We start from the raw sequence: 15,876 nt of genomic DNA, 5'->3' as shown, positions 1-15,876 counted from the left end.
AGGCGACCTGTCCTCTTTTTTAATCAGCGTCGGCCCCAGAGCACACAAATCCCTGACAGCTGACACCCCGCTTTTTTACCCGGACTCGCCCCGCCCTTTGTTTACTCTTCGTCCATTCTACCCGTGTAGCCCCGCATCCGTTTCGTCCTCCTCACAGACGTAGCGATGTCCTCCTCCGCAGCGCGATACAGACTTGAAATTGCCTCTATGCGTGCAGAGCGTATGTGTTGCGCTCGTGCGTGCTTCTGCTTTCGTACTGACGCCGCAGCAGTCACAAAGCTCGCTGCATCTCGAGCAACCTTCGCCAGTCGTCTCGCACTCCTACGTGCTCGCTCCTCAGGCCATCGTCGCACACACCTTCATAGCCCCTCAGTGATAATTAATACATCTACTGATGATGCAGACGCCGCAGCGGCGCGCGCGTTGCTTTCCGACACTCCCGTGGCCAGCTCGCGAGACATGTCTACACTGCTTCTACAGCACATGAACGGACACAGCAGCGGCAAGACTTATATACGCCAGCGTAACGCGCTACTTCACAGTTTTCACAGACTGGTAGGAGTAACCGCATTTTCTGTTATCGATCCAGCGGGAGATGGCAGTGCAGCGCTGACTCGCGAGCTGCTGGGCATTCGCATCGAGTGCTTCACAAATAGTACGTCAATCCTGCTTTCTGTTGATCATTTAGACTACTAAGACTGAATATAGAGCAATTTGGACCACCTCACTATATCATCCTCGCGCGCACCCACAAAACTGGTGAGTATGAACTCTACAAGCACACGATACCACTATACATCCCGGTCCGCGAATTAAGCGCAAAATACCTTGCGAGAGATGATCTGCCAGTACGTTTTATCTGCCCTGTATTTGGTTTCTCATTTTCTAATCTCTCTCTGTGTGCAGGGGTTTATTCGTGCTGTGCGAAGACTTATCATGCTGGACGTACACAAGCGAGCATGGCTATCATGCTTGCCTGGTCTACGCAACATTGAGGCCGACGACTCATGTGAGCTCGTGAAGCTTGAATTTGATCTCACATCTTCAGATCTTCCGCCTAAAAGTGCCGTTGGTGACAATGCCGACCTTGAAGGTGCGCTGGATAAGAACAAGTTATTCATCTGCATGCGTTGCGACGCAACAAAGATCAAGAGTGCAGTTGTCACTAAGACTGTTGCCAGAAGAGGTGATGAGAGCTTGGCACTGCAACGGGACAAGCTGCTTGAGAGACGTGTGCTTGGACGGATTGACCAGTTACACTCTCGTCTTGCCGGTCTCATCGCCTTATAGACACGTTCGTGCTATGCTTCCTGTTCTCACCGGCGTTGGCATTCGTATTATGCGGTGTGAAATTTAGCTATTATGTACATGTGGTCTTTGCAAAATGTGGAGTTCTATAATACAGTATATACACCGACATATCCCGTCCATGCCGCCTCCGCTACTTCGTCCCTTCCTCCTTCTTCTCGTCCTTCTGTAACTCCGCAAGTCCCTCGCTCAAAAAATTCTCAATTGACTCCTCGAGCTTCTTGACCTCCTCGTCCACGTTCAGCGCCCGCTCGGCGTCCTTGACATGCCCACCGAGCACCGTCTTCATACGCTCGTTGAACTCTCGGGCAGAGTGCACGTCCATGACGAGGGCAGTGCCCGTCACCCCCATACCAAATACGGAGCATGACAAGAGTGTACCGAGAGTGACAGCTTGCACGGCGTCTTGGTATCTGTTGAATGGCGGTGGGGTGTTGTTGTGTGAGAAGAGTGAGGGGACATCTGTTGATAGTCAGCATTCCATAGCATGTATCAACGGGGAGAGACAACAGAACACATACACCTACGCGAGAGAATCGACCGCTTCGTAAACATAACCGAGATATACGCAAAAGTAGTGGCTGCAAGGAAATTGCGCAGCAGCTTCTTCCGCTCCGGAGTAAGAATATCCTTCAGTGATCGCCGAGCCGGCGCTGGGGAGGGGCTGTGGCTCTCTTGTGTTGTCGAGGCCATTGCGAAGCTCATTTAGACTGACAATACGCACGAGTAGATCAGCGCAATGTCGCAGTGTTGCGTCCTCGTGGGATGGTTGTTGTGAAATGAAGTGTAAAACAAGTAACTAACATTTTGTCGGATAAATTTGGGAGCTTTGCTAGCCGCCAAGATGGGCGAGTCTCATCTTCACACACAACCCGGTACACCGCCCGACGTCGATACCTACAGAATGGCGCGCACCCACGACAGCAGTGGCGGCGACTTTGTGGACGACGGTGACATAGATGACGACACCTTTTCCACTGCCGACGCAGCAGAAGCCACACCTTCGCCGCCGTCAACCCCGCCATCCATCACCGCCGCCTTCGACTCAGACTCGGACGACTTGGACGAATTGGACGACGACAACACGTCCCTGCACTCTAGCACACCACAAGAATACCATGTATCTCGCGACGTTCGACGTTTGCATCGTGACCACTCACAACGCGGATACCTGAACGGCGTGACTGCCGGGAAGCCTGCTTCTGTGCAGAAGGGTTTCGACGCCGGATATGAGCTCGGTGCGCATATAGGACTTACGCTTGGACGAGTGTTGGGACGGTTGCAAGGACTTCGTGGACTTGCTTCAGCAGCAGAGACGGTAGATAGGGAGATTATCAAAGACCTGCGTGCGCTGGAAACGGCGGCCAGGGATGAGATCCTTGACGACGGATCACTGCATACCCTCTTTGGCGTCGCGTCTTCCACTTCGTCTTCGCTCACTCCCACCATGGCTACTACATCCGCATTTTGGCGCCAAGATCCAATATCCGGCGACATCATACCAGAATGGGTCACCGCTGACATGTACGCCGCCGCCACCGACTACGCCACCATTGCCGCGTGCCACCCTCTCGTCCTGAAATGGACGGCTCGCATTGACGAAGTTGTTGCTGCGCACCCGGCGCTTCAGATTTCACGATGACATGCCTAGACACTACACATCTTGTACATATATATTGGCGTTTGGTGCTTTGAGTTCTAGAATTCTGAATGACTATAACTACACAACTACACTGTGATTTCGTATCCATAATCTCTTATGACCGCAGCCACCCAAGTCACCACAATCTTAGCATTAACATAAAAAACTCCTCTTCATCCCTTCCTTCTTACTGTCCAAAAACCAGATCGAATCACACAAATTGTCTTATCACGCTGAGGACTAGGACAACGAGTTCACGCACATCTGATCAAGTAGCAAACCAGCTACTTGAGCTGCTATGCAAAGCACATATGAGAATCCCTTCATTCGGCGTGCCCATCAGACAAGTTATTCCATCACCAGAACGAGCACCATCCGACGAAGTGCTGGCACAAATTCTCGACCGCACTTGCCTGTTGAATCAGCTTATCAACCTGCTGGGGTACGGAAAGCTCCTTGAGATGCTTGAAGTCGTTGCCTGTTAGTTTATCGGTGATACGCCGGAGCACGACTGTTGCGCGCTGGTTGCGCGAGTCGAGTTGATTTTGTAGCTCCACTGTGTAATCTGTTAGTATAAGTCCAAAAACTTCCCAAACTGAACAAGTACTTACAGTTCACAATTTCTTCCTCCGCGATAACAGGCCGCCGCTGGACCATTCCATTGGTCTCCGTTTCAATGAGAGTATTCCGCCGCTCTCGGTTTGGTATACTGTTCACTGCACCAGCAGCCGCAGCAGCTGCGGCTTGAGCACCGTGCACCATCATCGAACTCCCATTAGAGTGCTCGTCTATCGACGACCCCGGCATCGCGGCATCGTGCGCGGCGCCGCTGCTCGAAATCTGTGACGGACCCGGCTGGGGTAAATTGAAGCCCCAGTTAATCAGTGGATCATGCGCAAACGCTTCCAATATAGCCATCAGTGACTCCTTATTCTCGCGCAGCACGCGCATTACGTTCTCGCATGTAATTCTGAAACTGCCCTCGATACCCGAAACCTCCATCGCAAACGTCAGCATGCGCGTGAGTCGGAATGGAACCTTCTCAGGGTACTTTTCACGCAGAATCGCAGCCTCGAAGCAGTCGCCAAAGTCAATGTGAATAACCTTGCCAGATGTCCTGCCCAGCATCAAATTCGACGGGTGTCGATCGCCGAGACCAAGAATATAGCCCACCATCGACATAACCGCAAGAGATCGCGTATACATCGTTCGTCGCTCAAGCCATGCTTCAGAGGACTTGCTCTTCAACCATAGCACGCGGTACAGATCTTGTCCAGTGGTATTGTCCATCGCGTACATAAACACTTCCACTTTCTGTATCAGCGTGAGTTGGTCATAGTCCGGCGCCATCTGCAGCATGATTCTGTGCTCGATGTTCAATAAGATCTTGCGGTTATCGCGGTACTCCCGGATCAACACGTGGAACGTGTCACTATCCTGCACCCAGCCTAGCAATCCAGATTTTGGCGATAACGGAATTGCCGGATACTGATGAATATTCAAGTGCCGCTTGAAACACTCCGAATCAACACCGATAAGCGTATTCACGAGTCCAAACAGCTGCATGACGAGATTGTCTTGTCGAATATCCTCGTGACCCTTCAGCGCATACTGATAATCTTGCCCATCACTTCCCTTGAGCGTCAATCGTCGCGGCCGTTGCTTCGATGCAATCACCGAGAACGTAGGGTCAAATGACATGATCCGGATAATCGGCTCACCGGGTCTGTACGTTCCAGGCACAGCCAGCTCAAGATCATGACACTGCCGCAGCTCCGGCGAGACGTACTGCAAATCCAGAACTTGTAGCTGCGGAAGCTGTCGCGCAATCCTTCGGAACACGTTGTAGTACCCATCCCACGCCTGGTTAAGATGCGTCATATCATTCGTCCGCTTAAAACTCAGCACCCATTCATATGCCTCCCGGAGATCACGTCCAAACGCCTGGTAGAATGAAACCTCGCGCAATGTCTTCGGTCCTTTCTCCAGCATTTTGTGCAACGGCTCCAACGTAGCGTACATCTTCTCGATGTTATGATCACCAAAGAAATACCGCGACGCGTCCTCAAGACCTTCATGCCATTGTTCGTGCCACAACACCGCAACACGGATAAGTTCCTGGATAACCGTCTCAGCCTGCCGCACCAAAAGCGCGCTATGCGCACGCATCTTGTCCATAATAGCCATGGCTGCCTTTTGGCGTGTCAAACTGTCGGACTTGATCGCGACCGTGAGCGGGAATACGAGTGCTTGCGGATGTGCCTGGCCGAGTTCTGCGATAAGCGCGTGCAGAGCCTTGCGGACCACGGGGTTAGGTTGGTGGATACGTGCAATCAGCTGCGGGATAACCTCAAGCCAAGTATCGATCGTCACCATCGCAAATCCATCGGCAATCGCCTTGGCGGGATCAGGTAGACCGCCGTAGCGGAACCACAACGTCAGCAAACGAAGCGTGTCCTGCAACGAATTCAGACGCGATAAGTATATCGATTTGAAAAAGCCTCTAATCGCCGGTACCACGTAGCGCTCCACGACTTCAAGCGAGACTGTGTCGCTTCGGTCCTTGTTATTATCGCCCTTATCCGCCGTGACAACAACCTCGAAACTCGCGAGCGCCCAGTTATGCCACGCTTTGTGCCAATTCACATCGAAGAATGTGGCAAGCAAATAGGCTCGCAACACTGAACTGGATGTGCTGATATCCGTTCTCCAGTTATCCTGTAATGCAATCTGCCAGTCTCCCTGCTTCAAAAAGCACCGCGCCAACAACCGTTGTAGACTATCCTCGAGGGCCTTAGACGACACAGAGCTAGAAAGTACCGGCAGTTGCATCGATACCATCGCGTCGTCTCGCATTATGCCGCTACTGTCTATCGCGAGAGATACCGTTAGATCCCGCGGCAACGGCTTCGTCATCAAGGTCTCAGCATCCAAGCTGAGACGAGTGCACAGACTCGTCGTGAAACTGCTCAGGTTCTTTAACGCCTCAGGCCTCCTGTTCACAGCCCAAAGATACTTAAGTCGCGAATAAATCACGGGACCGCGCGCTATGCCGCCGTATGTAGTCGAGAATACACTCGGATCGTGCTCGTAAGGTTCGTTCTCGTCGATCAAGAGAGCCTTGAGCGACTTGTCGGCAAGACCCAACCGGCCGGATTTGCGGCACAGATTGGCAAATTTGATCCACATGTCCATATCCTGGCGCGGCTTGACGACTAGGGCGCGGACCTTCAGCATGCGCTGCCAGATATCGACGTTGCGCTGACACCCAAGTAACCGCTTCGTCCACGTCTGGCGCATTACCTCCTGGCGCTCCGGGTCATCGGACGCCTTCTTGTACTGAATGATCTCCTCAAGCTCGGATAGCATCTGCACACGCACGACAACGCTATAAGCGCGGTTGTAACTTTCAGACACAAGCGCAACCAACTCTCGGATCAGCAAATCACGCGCATTTACGATATGCTTCGAGGCCTCGTCGTACTGTTTCCTATGAAGCAGCAACATTGCACGGAAAAAAGAGCGATCTGAAGAATCCTGCTTCATGACGTTAATGTATGTATCCATATGATCCCAGAGCCCGAGACCCCACGCGGCGGCAGCGGCAAGCGGCGCGATTAAACGGCGAATTTCAGTCGTTGAGTTGGACCATTTCTCGACCGCAATCTGGGAAAGCAGGTCCCATTCACCAAGCGCATGAAGACACTGCATCTTGCCCATTGTAACTTCGAGGGAGTCAGTCTCATTCGTACGGCTATTGAAACCTTTAAGCGCCTCGTCCCAGCGCTCGAGCTTCATGTACCACGTTTCCTTCAGTTGAAGATCTTTGCTATGCAATTGCGAGTGCTTTAGAATACCGACAGCCGCATCGTTCTGTTGAAGTTTGTTGTTGATGTTGATCAGCGCTTCGATAGTGCTTGTCTGTCGATCGCTCATGAACTCATTTTCTTTGTAATGTAACGCCTTGGCGTAAGCGTGACAACGCATGGCGTACTGTCCGAGCGTGTGAATATCAATTGGTAACGGCTTATCATCACGCTCCATAAACTCAGCGAGATTCAACAGTGTCTGCACGATCTCCGGCGGAATCTTAGATGACATCAACGCCATCTCGATAGCGCGCACCAGGTCGTCTTGATTATCGGCATGCAATTCCGCCCAACACGACGCGAAACTGGCGTTAAATAAATCCTTTGCGAGCGGATAGTACACATCCGCTAACTGCACGCACGCGCGCAAGGCGTGCGACGGCGATTCATTGAGCAACGCGACACTCAATCGCCGAATCCACTCCTGCCAATCCTCGCGCGTTGACTTTTGCGATGCCTCCCACGCGGCCTTCAAGTGATCCTCGTTCACGGGAAGCTTCGTCGCGGGTTTGGCCTCAGAAATCTCGTCGCCGCCGCTGTTCGCGTATTTTCGGTCTGATTCCGTGTCGAGCTTCTGCGGGAACGGCTCCTTCTTTGCCAATTTCGAAACAAGAATGTCGTATTGCTGGTAAGACAACTTGTTCTGCGTGACGACTTTATTAATGACCGGAATAAACACATACACGTCGTCGCGGAGGTAATAGATCATGGCGGTAAGCAGCTCCCACGACGCTTTGCGCACCTCATCGTTCGCAGTCGACCCGAGCACTCGAAGCGTAGGCAACATGATGCGCGACACCATATCCGATAAGTTGACTGACTTGCACATCTGAACGACTGTCTCCATCGCCGTGATCACAAGCACAGGCGGCGAATTCTCAAACATGCGCACGATCGAGGGCAAAATAAGTCGCACGTACTCCTCAACATTTGCGCCGAACACTGCAAACGCGTGCAACACCTTTCGAGTAGACATTCGCACCATCGACTTGTCGGTATCAAAAACCTGAAGCATGATATGCAGGAGCTGCTGCAAATACATCTTGAAGTCTCCTTCAAGCGCGCGCGAGATAGACTCTATTAAGTCCAAAATTGTACCCTGCAGCGACGTCGATTGGTTAAAAAAGTCTTTGATAACGTTTATGATATCAGGCATGAATGTTCGAATATGTTGTCGCACGATTTTCACCAGCAAGCCGAGCTGCTGGAAGTAGAAATCCAGAAGCGTGTGCGGGCAAGTGCGAAGAACGCCGAGGAAGGACGGAATGATCTGCGGTAAGAAGGACACGCATTTCAAGCCCAGGGTTTTGAAAATGCTCATGATCGCGATAATGGCAAGATTGTGGTAAGCACCCAAAGACGGATCCCGCAATATACTCAATAAGATGCCAATGACAACTTTTGGATAATAGTCATCTGAGTTTGTTGGCGACAAGCCGGTGATGAGAAGCGTGACATCCGTGGACGTAGTGCTCTGTTCCCGGGATGTATCGCCAACGGTTTCATTGATCTGGTGCTTGTACGGATCCAGCGCGCCAAGAATGCCGATAAGCTTCACAGTCTCGCGTTGCGTTTTAATAGACGTCTCTGATCGAAGAATAGAGACTAACACGTCCAAAAGCTGGGGATAATCAATCAGGGGATCAATAACGTATCCGGTGCTACCGGACAACTGGCCCAACGCACGAAGCGCGGCATCGCGCTTGCTCTGCGAGCTCTGATCTTGCAAAATATCGAGAATCAACGGCATCAGCTCTGGGATGTATGGAACAAGGTCCTTACCCCCAACCCGCGACAGTTCGCCGAGTGCGCGAATTACACTTGCCGCCGTCGCCACGCTGGGGTCGCGTGCCTTGGGAAGGAGCACGCGGATCATCGGATCAACGTACGGCTTGATAAGTCCCTTTGTCGACTGCACAAGAATTGAAAGAAGCTTCGCACTGTCTTCCTTTGAGCTATTGCTAGTAGAGTACTCTAGCTCTGTAAGAAGCTGGATAAGCGTCTTACGTAGCGGCGGCATCACGTAGGCCGGGTTCTTCGTCGTCAAGCGACCGATGATCTCGATCGCCGCACGCCGGACATCAAACACCTCGTCGTTTAGCGCAGTGAAGAGCAAACGCACATTATCAGCTTGTGAGAGATGCGCGTCCAGCTGCGCACCGAGCGAGTTCAGAACCTCAGATCGGATTTCGGGCACTGGGTCTGCAACCGCGACGGCAAGTAGCTTCTCGAGAACATCGCTAACAACCCTGATGGCGTGTGCACTTGTCTGGAAACATATAGGGTCGTCGAGGAATAAGACACTGGACGCGAGTGCGGTCGACTTGCGCACTTCGGGACTATCGTTGTCGAGGTAGTACACCACGCAGTCGCGCACGAATTCGTTGAAAGTATGACCTTTGAAATCGAATGTACCAAGAATGCGCATAGTCAGAGCAATCAAATCAGAGTCCTTCATGTCGTTAGTACCAGCGGGACCGTCCTTTGACAGCATTGCTTCTCGATATTCACGTGCAGCTTCGGGGTTCATAGGTGGCATAGTGTCGGGCGCGCCGGGAATACGGAACGGTCTGCCGCTGAGAGAAAGAGAGATGATCTTGATAAGGCGCGCCTGAATGTTTGGCGTGAGCGGGCGAATATATTTTGCAAGATCGACAAGAGTCGCACGCAGGTGCTCGCTGAGACCGCATGCAAACATGAGATCAAGGATATCAAGATTGAGGTTCTTCGTGAGCGCCTGCCCAACGGCGGCGGCGAGCATGCTAATGCACTCAAACACTGCCTTTTCCTGCTCCTTTCTTGGCCGACCCTTCTGGGAGAGACTCTCCTTGATACTCGTCAAGATGGCATCGAGATATGGGCCCATACTGCCATGCACTGCACCGGCAATCTGACCGATGGAGTGGAAGATCTGGTTGCGCTCGCGATCACGCTTGAGCTGGTTGAGCAGATGCAGCATACACTTGTGCAGATACTTGCTCGCAAACTCCGTAGCGTTGTAGGACGCCATGGTCGGCATCATGGTTAGCACTGTTCGGCGCACGAGCACGTCCTTGTGATCCTTGTAGCTCAAGACAGTGTCGCAGACAGTGTCGTAGTACTTCTGCATGAACATGCCGGCACCTTCGAAGAGCTCCTTGTAGGCGAGAAGACTGCCGTGGATGGCCTCGGGCGAGCCAATCTTGAAACCACGTAAAGCCTCCTCGTAGATGCGCGAGTACCACTCCTGGCGGAGGTTGTTGTCACGCTGGTAGATAATCTTCAGACATGCGCTGAGCGCGTCGGCGGCATCGTTGCGTACTGTGACTTTGGGGTCTCTGAGCGTAATCCAGATGTTGGAGAGAATCTGCGGCACGTAGGAGTAGAAGATTGTTGGACTGTTTGTGGCGAACTCGGTAACAAGAAGCATGGCGGCCTGGCGGCGGTACTCGACGCGCTCGGACTGGAGATACTCCAGACATCGCTTAACTTCGGAGTCGACAATCTCGACCGTCAAGGAGCCGCCGGAGGCAACAAGCCGTCCAAGTCCCTTGGCAGCAAGACGCATGACCTCGACATCATTGGACGGGATCAGTTGAGATAGATAGCCCTTAAAACGGGTAACCTTAGTTCTGTTTTCCTCAGTGCTGTCGAAATCGATGAGACTGTTGATAGCCGCAACGCCAGTAAGTTTGTCGGCGGCGTCTGCGGAGTTTATGAGATCGAATATTCGCCGATTGATGTCGCTATTGTACTTGCTGGACTGCTCGGGATTTTGGCGCATAACCGAGAGGAGGTAGTTTCGTAGCTCCTCGCCGGCACGCTTCCTCGTCTCCGGGACTCTATGGCTTGTTAACGCTGGAGCGAATCCAATGACAACAATAAAACCACATACTTTGACCTGAAATTGGCGAAGATGTGGTTGAGCGCTGTATTATCCATGGCTGCGGTCAGCGGTAACGTAGGCTTGCTGATGACGACACACTAACGAGCGGGACACAGATGCACCCTCGGCGACAATGGAAGCAGCAACAACGAGCGCGCGCGGCGCGACGCTATAAGATGTGCTATGCCTTAACGACAACAGTACAAACGGCAGCAGTCTCACTGCGCCATTTGGGAGAAGCAAGCAGGGACGTGAGATAGCGATCGGTGGGCGTATCATGGACGGCGAAGTCCGCACAATTTTGTGGATCACATGAACACTTGTGCGGCTGAGCCGCACGGTGCTTGCGCTCCACGACGGCGCGGCCATTTATGAGCAGGGCAGGTCAATCGGAGAGAGTGGGGCAATTATACGGAGTAGGTGCACCGGTATAGTGCTACGACGACATGGGGTGGCAGCTGTTGCCGGCTACAGTCACGTTAACAGGGATCAGGCGAATAAGATTGTGCTGCATACTGTAGCGCCGTACACAACACAGTGCAGCAGGGTACGATAAATTGCCTACTCTTTGAGCACCCTGTGCTCCTCGAGCATGTTCAATGACTGTGGACGCAACAATTAGCGCACTAGAAAGGACACAGTGGTGATGGTACTCACATCCTTCATTGCTGCCGCGACGTACTTGGTGTGAGTGCCGCGCGCAAACAGCTCCTCCGTCTGATGTTGCAGATGCGGGTGCAATCGGAATAGCTCCACCGTGGTGAACGCCAGGCTGCGACCAAGCTTGTGGCATTTGCTTTCCTAGTGGAACCGACAGGGTAAAGTTAACAAGCTGCCGTGGAGATATCTGCAGCAGAGAGGGGTAGAATATCGCTCACAATGTAAATCTTGTCGCCTAGTTTTGTTAATTCTAAGCTCCAAAAGAAAAAAGCAGAGGAGGTGCGTCACACATACCCACTCTTCCACCAGAAGAGATGTATGTGACGTTGAGGTCGGTCGTCACTCCGGTGCTGTACATGCCACGAGAGGCTACGGCAAGCGATCCAGCGAGATCGACTGTGAGCATCGCTTGCAGTTAGAGGCTGTGGGACGGAGAGGCATATCGCAAGCAAGTGGCAAAGATAAGAGAGAGGAGAGGCTCACCTATGGACGCGACTGTGCCGCCATGGAGAATCTCAAGACGATTCTATAGGAAAGAGAGTGCGCAGGCATTAGTCGGGGTTCAGAGAGTTGAAGGCGCCAGTAGGGGCCATGTACAGTGTGGCACTTCTCGATAACGAGCTCGAGCGAGACGCGGCCGGGCACAGCGTCGACGAGCTTGAGCTAGGGAGGATGGAGTTAGAGGCAACCGGACGCGCGCGGTGGGGGGGAGGGGGACCGGAACCAACCGGCTAAGACGCAGCCCACACTGCAGCAAGAAGAGGCAGCTGCACGTATGTACGTACATGAGGGAGCAGCGATGGCTCAAGTCCGGAGGTAGAGAGGAACGATGACCAGACCTGGGGGCGATCAGCGGTGGGCGCAAGAAGGGACGTGACAACTGACAGCTGTCGGATTCGAGGACGTACGCGCTTGACGAAGGGCAGGGAAGCCATTGCGGTGTGCGGATGCACTCAAGAGAGCCAGTTGATTGCTAGACGTACTCTATTTTTTTATCGCAGAGGGCGGCGCGCAGCCAAAGAGCGGCGGCGGCGGGCGAGAGACGGAGAATTGGGGCCAGACAAGGGCGCGAGTGAGACGGGGGCCCGCCGACGATTAGCGCACAACTGTGCGCCCGAGCGCGTAAATGAGCTCGGCTAGCTGCCAAAATTGCGGCTCGAGGGGGGACGCGACTTCGACGCGTCTGTTCGACTTGTGCGATTGGGTGCTGGTCTTCGGACACAGCTGCAGCGGCCAGCCACTGGTGAGACCGCGACGTGGCGATGCAGTGTGGATGTGCGCAGCGCGGGCGGCGAGTCGGTGGACGTGAAAAGCGGCCGCTGGGCAGCGATACAGGGCTGGCGGCATGCAGACCAGATCCAGCTGGAGAACTACTCTCCTCGCTTTGGCGTGTAGCGAGCGACCCGAGTCCGGCAGGGTCTGCGGCCATCAGCCGCGAGCAGCCGCTACAGGCGAGTCCAACTAAGGCAGTGTCGAGTAGTTAGCGCGGCGCGTGTTCGCGTCGCGGACATAAACTGAGCAGGGCAGCTCCGCGTGTGGGGGTCGCGACAGCAAGCGGTGTACATTCGCAGTTCTGGAATGAGCGCTCCATGTACGCTATCACCTACGGTGGTGCAACGAGAGTGCGTACGACCTACGACGACGGACGAGGAACGACACTGCGACAGCTGTCGGCGAAAACGCGTCCGACCAGGAGCGTGAGCAGAACGCGATGCAGGATCGCGGAGATCACAGAGGCTGCGGTGCGTGGCGGCTCACAAAAAGGAGGGCGCTCCGCAGTGACCATCGTGGCTCTTGGCCCTTGACCCTGAAGGAGCTGCCTGTCCGTCGTGTCGTCATTTGCCCGGCCGCGCCCCGGAAGAATTGTCGATTTGCTGAGGAATTGCGGCCCTGCCTTGCGCCGAGAAGATTCTGCAGCGCCGGGTCCGGCCGGCGCTCGCCGCCGCATCGTGGGGGCGGTCAGCAGCGGACCGCAGCAACAGCAGCGCCGACAACCGGGCGACAGCCGCTGCGCACGCTGGCACTGTCGCGGCGTGCAGGCGAGACAACGACCGCGCGGGGCGAGATATGATATAACAACGTATTCTAGTTGCATGCGTCTTGCCTCCACACGGCGCTCCCGCGCTGTCGCGCCGGCGCTGTACTGTGTCGTCGTTGCCGCCGCCACCTGGCCCGGCGGAGAAGGCTGTCTGATCGGCCGCTTGTTGACGTTCTGCGTTGCTGCTGGCACTGCATGTTGACGCTGCGCCTACTCCGGGGACTTGCTTGCTGTGGCCCTACTACCCATACGCATAACATACGCACGGGCGGCGGATGACGCACTGCTACGCCGGATCCGGCGCGCCGGCGACAGCGCCGTGTTGTGAGCTGATGTGAGCTGCGCAAGTGTGGCTGACTTGCTGCAGGCGACGCAGGGGCTGAGGCCTGGCATGTGAGTTGAACTGTCATGCACACGAGGCAGCAGCTGCCTGCAACTCCGCGCTAGCCACTTGCAGGCACCGCCCCGGCGTCTCCTAGACCGCCTCGATCAGCAACCTCGTGGCCCCCCGTGGCCCGCGAGGCCTTCCGCGCCATGCGTCTGTTCGCAGAGCCCCTTTTATTTGCTGCCGCCCCTCCGGCCCCCTGCGCAGCGATCCACGGCGCGACAGGTCGCGCTCACCCGCCGCGACGCGTCCGCCTTCGCGTTGCAGATGTCATGCTTTCATTAGCGCGGCTAGCGGGACTCACGTGCGAGGGACGCCGTCTTCGGCCGCGAACACAGGTTGACAGAAGCTTAAAAGGTAGCTCGCATAAGTGCGCGTGCGCCGCAGCGGCTGAGCAGGTTGCAGAAAAAAAAGGGGCACGGTCGGCTATCGCTGCTGTTTAGGGCTAGAGCGGGGGCCCAAATCGGGGCGTGCCGGCGAGGGAGCGTATGTCCGCGGCCCGTTTGGGCTGGCGTGGATGTTCTAGCGCGAAGGCTAACCGCGCTGATCATCGGGAAGCACATGCCCATTGCTTTTTCCGCAGCCAGTCGCGCTCCCCGCAGCGGCAAGCGCGTGCATGCCCCCGTGCTGCTTCCCTGCCCTCCTATTCTTATTCCTCCTCCTCCGCTCCTCACTTTCCTGTCCGCTCTTCGCCCCAGCACACCAGACCGTCGTCAGGCGAGTGCGTTTGCCGTCGCTCCCGCAGGTTGCGTGTTTCCCCTACCGCTCTATATCCTTCGCCCCTCCCGCTCTGCCCGCCCGCCGCCGTCTGCAACTATGTCCGCCTCCCCTACCTTCTTCGCCATGGCCCACACGCCATCCTACTCCTCCCGCTCCTCAGTCTCCTCCTCCACCGCCGAGTCCCCCATCTCATCCGCCTCCTCATCCCCGGCAGCAGACCTATACCTCCACAACCGCCTCTTCCTCTGCTCGCAGCCCCTCGCCCCTATCGCGCCCCAGTCCGACTGTGCCGGCATCTACTACTACGGCGCTGACGGTGAAAGTCTGTCGTCCGACGCGTTCTCTCCCCCTCTTGACGCATCCGCCGATGACATCCGCCAAGAGTGCATTATGTCTGCTGTCCCACCACCTTCGACACATTCAGCAGCTCCGCAGACCATGCCTTACTTCTACGCCCCGACCGGCTTCATGTCCGCTGCGACCGTCATGCCAGTGTCCCCAGGTCTTCCCACTCCTCCACCTTCAGCCGACATCCCCTCCGTCTACGCCGCCTCTGCAACAGCCCCCTCCGCCGGTTTAGTTTCCCAGCCCGCGTATGGAATGCCTCCATCTTATGTACCCCAGTACATGACTGCCATGCCAATGGCTCAAGAGATGTACTATCCCGCCCCCCCGCAGATGCCGATCGCCCGTCCCAAACGCAAACGCTTTAGACTCACCCATGCGCAGACGCGGTTCCTAGTTGCCGAGTTTGCCAAGCAGCCTCACCATGACGCGGCACTCAGAGAGCGCCTTGCCGCTCAGATTCCTGGTCTTACCACGCGCCAGCTGCAGGTCTGGTTCCAGAACCGGAGGGCCCGGCTGCGCCTGATGAAAATCAACGAGGAGAGGCGGCAGGCCGAAAAGCAGCGCGAGCAAGAAGAACAGGAGCGAACAAAGCGCGAAGAACAGGAGCGAACAGAGCGGGAGCTCCACGAGAACAAGCATTTGAAGCAAGAGCTGCCGAGCACGGCCGACTTGTACATGTCGCCTGCGGACGAGGCATCTGCGCCTTCTTCCATCGGCGATCACCAGGCAGACCTGCTGCATATGCTGGACATACAGCACACACTCACTCGATCAACGCAGTCTTACTACACACCTGCCTCACGGAGTCCATATTACACGCCAGTCGACGTTAACCAATGAATCTCGGAGTCTACATCTACAAGAAAGAAATCAGTGTGTGTGTGTGTGTGTTTTGATTACCCTGTCGCGTTTGTCTATAGCTTGCCATTATTTGGAGTGGCGCTTTGGGATTGTTTTATGTGTTTTTTTTGTTTGTCTCTGTATATTCGCTTCCTATCCTGTAATAACTGGCCAATAAACCCCATTGACGAAGTGATAAAA

At 54.8% G+C, this 15,876-nt stretch overlaps 6 protein-coding genes across 6 annotated transcripts; 3 read left to right on the top strand and 3 right to left on the bottom strand.

The window, feature by feature from the left end:
- The first annotated feature begins 92 nt into the window (after nt 1-92).
- V1518DRAFT_413683 (uncharacterized protein) lies at nt 93-1,419 on the top strand. Its single transcript, XM_066903369.1, has 3 exons — nt 93-655; nt 709-848; nt 907-1,419. Exons 1-3 carry the CDS (start codon nt 166-168, stop codon nt 1,288-1,290), a joined length of 1,014 nt encoding a protein of 337 aa, XP_066760763.1. The 5' UTR covers nt 93-165; the 3' UTR covers nt 1,291-1,419.
- V1518DRAFT_413682 (uncharacterized protein) lies at nt 1,338-2,094 on the bottom strand. Its single transcript, XM_066903368.1, has 2 exons — nt 1,830-2,094; nt 1,338-1,770 (listed from the first exon to the last, which is right to left on the bottom strand). Exons 1-2 carry the CDS (start codon nt 2,011-2,013, stop codon nt 1,442-1,444), a joined length of 513 nt encoding a protein of 170 aa, XP_066760762.1. The 5' UTR covers nt 2,014-2,094; the 3' UTR covers nt 1,338-1,441.
- On the top strand, nt 2,088-3,086 carry V1518DRAFT_413680 (uncharacterized protein). The gene has a single exon (XM_066903367.1). The coding sequence runs from the start codon at nt 2,153-2,155 to the stop codon at nt 2,948-2,950; it is 798 nt and encodes a 265-aa protein (XP_066760761.1). The 5' UTR covers nt 2,088-2,152; the 3' UTR covers nt 2,951-3,086.
- A 42-nt stretch (nt 3,087-3,128) lies between these two features.
- On the bottom strand, nt 3,129-10,817 carry V1518DRAFT_207275 (armadillo-type protein). Its single transcript, XM_066900906.1, has 2 exons — nt 3,562-10,817; nt 3,129-3,506 (listed from the first exon to the last, which is right to left on the bottom strand). The coding sequence occupies exons 1-2, from the start codon at nt 10,580-10,582 to the stop codon at nt 3,307-3,309; spliced, it is 7,221 nt and encodes a 2,406-aa protein (XP_066760760.1). The 5' UTR covers nt 10,583-10,817; the 3' UTR covers nt 3,129-3,306.
- Nucleotides 10,818-11,155: 338 nt separating this feature from the next.
- Nucleotides 11,156-12,410, bottom strand: V1518DRAFT_413678 (HotDog domain-containing protein). The gene is made up of 8 exons (XM_066903366.1): nt 12,253-12,410; nt 12,130-12,183; nt 11,942-12,007; nt 11,828-11,870; nt 11,639-11,740; nt 11,563-11,579; nt 11,342-11,485; nt 11,156-11,287 (listed from the first exon to the last, which is right to left on the bottom strand). Exons 1-8 carry the CDS (start codon nt 12,277-12,279, stop codon nt 11,246-11,248), a joined length of 495 nt encoding a protein of 164 aa, XP_066760759.1. The 5' UTR covers nt 12,280-12,410; the 3' UTR covers nt 11,156-11,245.
- A 2,002-nt stretch (nt 12,411-14,412) lies between these two features.
- On the top strand, nt 14,413-15,876 carry V1518DRAFT_413671 (uncharacterized protein). The gene has a single exon (XM_066903365.1). It carries the CDS (start codon nt 14,584-14,586, stop codon nt 15,673-15,675), a length of 1,092 nt encoding a protein of 363 aa, XP_066760758.1. The 5' UTR covers nt 14,413-14,583; the 3' UTR covers nt 15,676-15,876.

Source organism: Limtongia smithiae (assembly GCF_038497785.1).
Source record: "Limtongia smithiae strain NRRL Y-17922 unplaced genomic scaffold V1518scaffold_3, whole genome shotgun sequence".
Classification (NCBI taxonomy): domain Eukaryota; kingdom Fungi; phylum Ascomycota; class Lipomycetes; order Lipomycetales; family Lipomycetaceae; genus Limtongia; species Limtongia smithiae.
Note: the sequence above shows the minus strand (reverse complement) of the source record. Positions and strands in the feature narration are given on the sequence as shown.

What these genes read in the sequence shown, in the direction of transcription:
- V1518DRAFT_413678 (XM_066903366.1), bottom strand. Translation starts at nt 12,279, where the DNA reads ATGGCTTCCCTGCCCTTCGTCAAGCGC. An exon ending in AGCCATCGCTGCTCCCTCAT is followed by an intron (nt 12,008 to 12,129) that starts GTACGTACATAC and finishes CATCCTCCCTAG; the next exon opens with CTCAAGCTCGTCGACGCTGT. An exon ending in TCGCGGCAGCAATGAAGGAT is followed by an intron (nt 11,288 to 11,341) that starts GTGAGTACCATC and finishes TTGCGTCCACAG; the next exon opens with TCATTGAACATGCTCGAGGA.
- V1518DRAFT_413680 (XM_066903367.1), top strand. Translation starts at nt 2,153, where the DNA reads ATGGGCGAGTCTCATCTTCACACACAACCCGGTACACCGCCCGACGTC.
- V1518DRAFT_413671 (XM_066903365.1), top strand. Translation starts at nt 14,584, where the DNA reads ATGTCCGCCTCCCCTACCTTCTTCGCCATGGCCCACACGCCATCCTAC.
- V1518DRAFT_413683 (XM_066903369.1), top strand. Translation starts at nt 166, where the DNA reads ATGTCCTCCTCCGCAGCGCGATACAGACTTGAAATTGCCTCTATGCGT. An exon ending in CATCGAGTGCTTCACAAATA is followed by an intron (nt 656 to 708) that starts GTACGTCAATCC and finishes GACTGAATATAG; the next exon opens with AGCAATTTGGACCACCTCAC. An exon ending in TTGCGAGAGATGATCTGCCA is followed by an intron (nt 849 to 906) that starts GTACGTTTTATC and finishes CTCTGTGTGCAG; the next exon opens with GGGTTTATTCGTGCTGTGCG.
- V1518DRAFT_413682 (XM_066903368.1), bottom strand. Translation starts at nt 2,013, where the DNA reads ATGAGCTTCGCAATGGCCTCGACAACACAAGAGAGCCACAGCCCCTCC. An exon ending in GTCGATTCTCTCGCGTAGGT is followed by an intron (nt 1,771 to 1,829) that starts GTATGTGTTCTG and finishes GACTATCAACAG; the next exon opens with ATGTCCCCTCACTCTTCTCA.
- V1518DRAFT_207275 (XM_066900906.1), bottom strand. Translation starts at nt 10,582, where the DNA reads ATGCGCCAAAATCCCGAGCAGTCCAGCAAGTACAATAGCGACATCAAT. An exon ending in GGAGGAAGAAATTGTGAACT is followed by an intron (nt 3,507 to 3,561) that starts GTAAGTACTTGT and finishes CAGATTACACAG; the next exon opens with TGGAGCTACAAAATCAACTC.